This window comes from Phascolarctos cinereus, unplaced genomic scaffold (assembly GCF_003287225.1).
Source record: "Phascolarctos cinereus isolate Bilbo 61053 unplaced genomic scaffold, phaCin_HiC Scaffold_4;HRSCAF=312, whole genome shotgun sequence".
Classification (NCBI taxonomy): Eukaryota; Metazoa; Chordata; class Mammalia; order Diprotodontia; family Phascolarctidae; genus Phascolarctos; species Phascolarctos cinereus.
This window is the reverse complement of record NW_027555847.1, coordinates 52,395,381-52,401,380: the sequence shown is the minus strand read 5'-3', so window position 1 is coordinate 52,401,380 and position 6,000 is coordinate 52,395,381. Positions and strand designations below refer to the sequence as shown.

The following is a 6,000-nucleotide window of genomic DNA, read 5'->3' as shown; positions in this document are numbered from 1 at the left end:
AAATACAAAAGAAACCCCCCAAAAAAGTGGGGAGAAGGGGAGTGGGAATTGGTTCTCTGCGGGCTAGGAGCTTCAGGGAGGGTTTAAGAAAGGATGGATGAATTTGGGAAAGTAGGCTCAGGTGCGTCTGTTCTAATACAAAGTCCAAGGGACACACAGCATTTATCCTGGACCAAGTTATGAGGGCATTTTGGAGCTAGAAGAGACCTCAAAAATTCATCTAAATGCCCCCCCCCACTCATTTTACTGGTGAACAGCCGATGCTAACAAGCTGCTTATGCTACCAGCTTGGCCAGGACGCGTCAGCCCAGCCCTCTACTCTCAGACCACGCCCCCTTCCCTCCCTGCCCGCTTCCTCGGCCCGCCTCTCGCCTGCCCTAACTGACAGCCATTTTCTCCAATCGGCGCATGGCGAGGGCGGTGCTCCGGGGTCCGTCGTCGCCCTTCTCCTCTCCGCCCCACCTCCAGCCTCCTCCTCGGCGCATGCGCGCACTGTGCTCCGGCTTTACGTCCACGTCAAGATGTGGGGCCGCGTCATGTGTCGGTTTTTGTCCGGGGGGCCGGGGCAGGGACCAAGGGTCAGGCAGAGTCCCAGACCCGAAAGAGTGAGACCTGGTGACTGATCCCCGGGATGGAAGTTGTGGGGGGGGGGCGTTGTTTCTATCTGAAGGAACAAAGTGTATGTGTAGGGGAGGCAGTGAGGGAGAGGACCACGTGAGGGCGGGAGACGATGAGGGGGGAAGGAAAGGGAAGTGAGGGAGGGGGAGGAAGGAGGAGGAGACGATGAGGGAGAAAGGGAAGTGAGGGAGGGGGAGAGGACAGTGAGGGGGAAGGGGAAGGTGTGGGAGTAGGAAAGAGAAGTAAAAGAGGGGAGGAGAGGGAGGCCAGGGGATGGTGAGAGACGGGAAAGGAGGAATGAAATGAGACTGAGGGGACTGGGAAAGGGAGAAGGGGATGTGGGGGAGGGGAGGGGACAGTGAAGCAGAGAGGAGGAGGCTAGGGAGGCCTAATACTCTAATGCAGAGGGTTTAACCTGCTCTGCTTTTCTGATCTGGGTCACTTCACCCTTCCTTTTAATTTTTAAAATTTATTTTTTATTATTATTTTTTATTTTCACATTAGTTATGTTGTAAGGAAGAATTAGAACCAATAGAAGGAACCACAAGAAAAAGGAAACAAAACAAAACAGAAAAAAAAAAGGACAGAATGCTTCAATCTGCATTCAGACTCCATAGTTCTTTCTTTGGATATGGATAGCATTTTCTATCATGAGACATTTGGATATATCTTAGATCCCTGCATTGCTGAGAAGGGCTAAGTCTATCAATTGTTAGTCATCAAACAACACGGCTGTTACTCCACTTACAGCCTGGTGGCCCCCTGCTCCGATGCTCACCATATGGGCTGGAAGGCCTCCCCCACTGCAGCTTAGAATTCCTAAGCTCAAGCTATTCACCAGCAGCAGCTTCCCCCAGCAGCTGAACTACAGCTATGGGTCACAACTAGACTCTAGATAATGTTTACATTCCATTCTAGTGCTAAGACCTGTTATAGCTGTGTCCTATGGTGTTTTCCACTGACATCTTCCTCAGTTGCCTCAGCATGGCATGAATTCTAAAGGATTATATTAGTGTAATATAAGCTTTATTATGTCCTGTGGAGTGGAAAAGGTTTTGTGCATGATTCTGGTGATGGGCTTTGTGTCCATCGTTTTAAGACCACCCTAGCTAAGCCTGGGAAGGCTTATCATACTTGAGGGTTGAACAACAGGAAATGAATTTTTTGGCCATAATTCTTGAAACCATCAACTAAGGTTCAGAAGGTTTATGACATATATTGGTAGAGAGAGCTTCCACACCTAGAAAATTACAGATCTTTAAATATGTCACACTTATTTGACACTTAAAGTTTACAAAGTGTTTACCTCAGCAACTGTAGATAGAGTATTATTTTCCACATTTTACAGATAAGAAAACTGAGACCCAAAGCAGTTAAATGACTTGCCCAGGGTAACAAAGTGTCAGAACTGGGACTTACTCAAGCCTCCTGACTCAGAGACCAATGCTTTTCACAACTGTATGTGACATCAAATTTACAAGTAAACACCCTTTTCTGTTCATTTCTTTTCCCACCATTATAGGTACCAGATGTACCTTAAGGAGTCCGGGAAGAGGAAGGTACTCTTTCCTGGGATGCTGCAGCCAGAGAAGCTAAACCACGAAGAGTTGGCTGAGATGATGAAGACAGCTGTGCTATACCACAATGGTGAGGGGGGATCAATAAACCTGATTCTAGGATAGTGCTTTCACCATGCCTCTTGGGGAACAGGAAGGGGACTAGAGCCAGCTCCATGCTCATTTTCGTTTAAATGTTGTATTAAAAACTTAACATTGTCAGTGCAGCCAACTAAACTTGTTTGGTAAGTCTTTACATTTAAATAAACTATCTTCAACACGTGAAGTATTATTGGTAGTGTTTCGGGTTTTCACAGTCCTCATCACAATTCTTTCCCCGTTCATTTTCTTGATTTTTCTCTTATATGGTCCTAGTTAGTGTGTACTTCATAATACTGGTTCTGCTTTTTGTTTTGCATTATTTCATGAAGTTCTCTTCCCAGATTTCTTTGTATTTCTCTTATTTATTCCTCTTCATTATAGTATTCCATTACATAAATACAGAATGGTTTATTTAGCCATTTCTTGTATCATTACCTGTTCAGGTTGTTTTGCAATCCCATCTTCATTTCTAGGGGAAAATGTGATGACTTTGTGTTTTAGGACCTCTGGTGGCCCTGAACAAACCACCGGGACTAGCAGTGACAGGTATGGCTAGGGGAGGGAGTGGTATGGGTCAGAAGAATATTGGGAGGGAATAGGAATTAGGATTAAGGCAGTAATGGAAATGGGGAGAAGGTAGGTTAAGGAATTTAGGATCTAGAAAGCTTCATTCCTTTTCTCCTTGTGTCTCCAGGAAAACCAGAAGAACTTACACTGCTCTCAGTCCTTCCAGAAATAGGCCAGCACCTAGGGCTCAGCCAGGAGCTCCATGTTGTCCGAGCTCCAGGAAGGTAAGTTACTGATAATGCAGGTCAGGTTGAGCTGAGGTGAGAACTGAATTTGCTCAAAACGGTAAGTCGGGAGAGTTAAGTCTTTCCAGCAAGATTTGGGATGGTAGACTTCCCTGCAAGGGGTGGAGATTAATTTAGGATGGTAGGAAAAAGTCCTACAATGACTTTTAGAACCTAGGTTCTAATCCTCATTCTGCCACTTAACTATTTGTGTAGCCTTGGGCAGCTGACAGCTGGCTTCACTCTCTTCATTTGTAAAATGAACCCTGAGATCCATTTTGAGTTCTGTCGTGGAAAGATCACTGGACTTTCAGTCAAGGGATTGGGTTCAAATCTTGGCTTTGGCATGTACTGTGTGATCCTGCTATCAGGTTCATCACTGTAGACTGGTAATGATAATACTACCTACTTCAGTGGGTGGTTGTGAGAAAAGGGTATTATAAATCCTGGAGTACTGTAGATACATGAATGATGACAAGTGTAATATGACCTTTTTTTTTCTCCCACTCCACTAGGGAGAGCTCAGGACTTGTCCTCCTCTCCAGCTGTCCCCAGATAACAAAAACCTTCCAGAATTTCTTCATCCACTCTCGAAGAGCTCAGAAACCCACAGTGACCTATTGGTGAGAGGCAGCTGCTAGCTTCTAGTGTGATTCCATGGGTCACCCTTTCAATGATAACTGCCCCAGGATGGCTGCCCTGTGACCTCTCCTTTCTCTGCTTTCCCCTCAGGGCTGTAACTGTTGGGATCCCAGCTACTTCCAAAGGTAAAATTCAAGTTGCCCTGAAGCTGGATCAGGTTAGAGGAATAGATCTGGTAAGTGAAGTGTTAACACTAATTTCTTGCTCCATGGGAAAAAGGAGAAGATGAATTCACATAAATTTGGTAAAGAACGTTTGGTGAGGGGGGCAGCTAGGTGGCACAGTGGATAGAACACTGGCCTTGGAGTCAGGAAGACCTGAGTTCAAATCTGGCCTCAGAAACTTGACACTAGCTGTGTGACCCTGGGCAAGTCAACCCCATTTCCTAGCCAAAAAAAAAAAAGGTTAAAAGGTTTGGTGAGATATTGTGAGAAAAGTGTGAGCTTTTATTGGTCTTACTAATCAGGAGCCATGGTTTGGGTTAGGAATCAACTGAAAGCATCTGGCACCCCTGTGGCTTTATTCTTACAACATTGTGGGGTGGGATTGTCAGGACACAGAAGTGTTTTGGGTTTTTTTTAAGTAGTTTTTCTTTTCTGGGGGACTGGTCACAGGTAGTCCCAGTGAAGGCCCCGTCTCGACAGACCTTAAAGGAGGGTGTCAAGGAAACCCTGACCCACTTTTTTGTTCAGGACTCCACATCTGGCTGTGCTCTGGTAAAGCTCCAGCCACTTACAGGTAGGAGTCAAGGCCACCCATCAGGGATTCTGAAACTTTGTTTCAAGGAGGCAAGAGCTGAGGTGGGCTTAGCACAGATAGCTAGTACTTGGGATCTTCCTAGCAACTCAGTGTCTGACTGGGGAGATGGAAGAGTCATCAAGAAGGTAAAGCAGGACCTCGGCTAAACCCTGGCTCAGGAAGGCAGTTAGGGAGTTCTTGGTGTGACTGTTCTTCTTGTTCCTAGCATTTCCTAGCCAACTTCTGGTGCACATGATGCTTCAGCTATGTCCTGTGCTTGGGGATCACGTGTACTCTGCCCGAGTTGGCAGTGTCCTAGGCGAAAACTTCCTGTTGCCAGTGGAGACCACAGTGCCTCAGACACAGGTACCTGGGTTTTCTTTGCCTGTCCACCTGGGTGAATTATTTTTGTGCAGGGCCCAGTAGCAGGGTAATACCTTTTGTCACTAGTGATGCAACAGAAGGCTGACCTGAGCGGGTGGTGAGAGACCTGGGCTGTAGTCCTGGCTTTAACACTAGCTTATTAGTTGACTTTGAATACGTGAAAGAAGTTCTTTGACTCATCTAAAATGAAGGATTTGGACTAGATTTTAAAATTGCCTTTCAGCTCTAATATTCTGATTATGTGTTGATAAAAAGGCCTTTGAACTTGGGGTAGAGAGAGCTCAGATTCACATTATCCCATTCTGAGCCTTCACTTTAAGTGAGAGCAGCTGTTTGGGTTTTCTTAACTGTTAGATCCATGTCCTTAGTCTTCTTTTCTACCCTGTAGGTCCTGAGTGAACTGCTCCTGTACCGCCTCCAAATAACTGCAAAAGAGACGGCCCTTCTACCCCTCCATCTCCACCTGCATCAAATCCTTCTCCCTGAAACCTCAGTGGCCCCCAGAGTGCTCATAGCGCCTTTGCCCCCTTTCTTCTCACAAACCCTATGGAATTTAGGGCTCCAAATGTCCGAGCAGCCCAGGAAGAAATAGCACAGACAACATTCAAGATGGCTCAATGAGACAGATGTTTACTGCCTTTGGGGAAGGTCCAAGTGCTGAGGGCTGGGGAAAACAGCCTGCTTTCTTGTCTGGGGAGCATGTGTCCAGTCCCTCCTCTATCCTGGCCTTTTTGGCATAAAAGAGGAAGTTGGGAAGATTCTTCCCCTGGACATGGATCCCTGCCAAAGTGAAGACAAACTGACTTTCTACTGAGTAGTAGTTTGGTGACCCCCTTTTTCTAGAGGAAGGTGACTTCTCATTTATTCTCTGGAGTTAGGGCCCACCTCAGGAAATTTTCAGCTTGAATTTCTCCTTGCCCATTACAAGCTATCCCTATCCCCTGTTTCTGTCTCTGTTACACAGTGACTGTGTTCCCCCCCCTTCTGCTTCCTGGGCTTAATACCTCCCACAGAAGTGTTCCATTATCACGATCTATGATTAGCTTTTCCCCCACCCCTCTACTTTTCGGCCAGCCTGGCAATGTGTCCCACCCCTGCCCTAATTGCCCCAGCAGTAAACCTGACAAAAGCAGTATGTATCTCAATTGCATTTATTTTTGGCCCAGGAA

General features: G+C 46.3%; 1 protein-coding gene across 2 annotated transcripts; it reads left to right on the top strand.

Annotated features, from left to right (window-relative positions):
• The first annotated feature begins 468 nt into the window (after positions 1-468).
• RPUSD3 (RNA pseudouridine synthase D3) lies at positions 469-5,963 on the top strand. Of its 2 annotated transcripts, none has more exons than XM_020980985.2 (9): positions 469-605; positions 2,141-2,265; positions 2,778-2,822; positions 2,971-3,067; positions 3,583-3,690; positions 3,800-3,884; positions 4,324-4,447; positions 4,674-4,813; positions 5,220-5,963. In XM_020980985.2, exons 1-9 carry the CDS (start codon positions 484-486, stop codon positions 5,421-5,423), a joined length of 1,050 nt encoding a protein of 349 aa, XP_020836644.1. In that variant the 5' UTR covers positions 469-483; the 3' UTR covers positions 5,424-5,963. The 2 variants fall into 2 exon arrangements, with proteins under 2 accessions (XP_020836644.1, XP_020836646.1); XM_020980987.2 differs by lacking the exon at positions 469-605 and adding an exon at positions 657-679.
• The last annotated feature ends 37 nt before the right edge of the window (positions 5,964-6,000 follow it).

Coding starts and splice junctions, on each gene's coding strand:
- RPUSD3 (XM_020980985.2), top strand. CDS start 484: ATGCGCGCACTGTGCTCCGGCTTTACGTCCACGTCAAGATGTGGGGCC. Junction 606..2,140: donor AGAGTCCCAGACCCGAAAGA/GTGAGACCTGGT, acceptor CCACCATTATAG/GTACCAGATGTACCTTAAGG. Junction 4,448..4,673: donor AAAGCTCCAGCCACTTACAG/GTAGGAGTCAAG, acceptor TCTTGTTCCTAG/CATTTCCTAGCCAACTTCTG.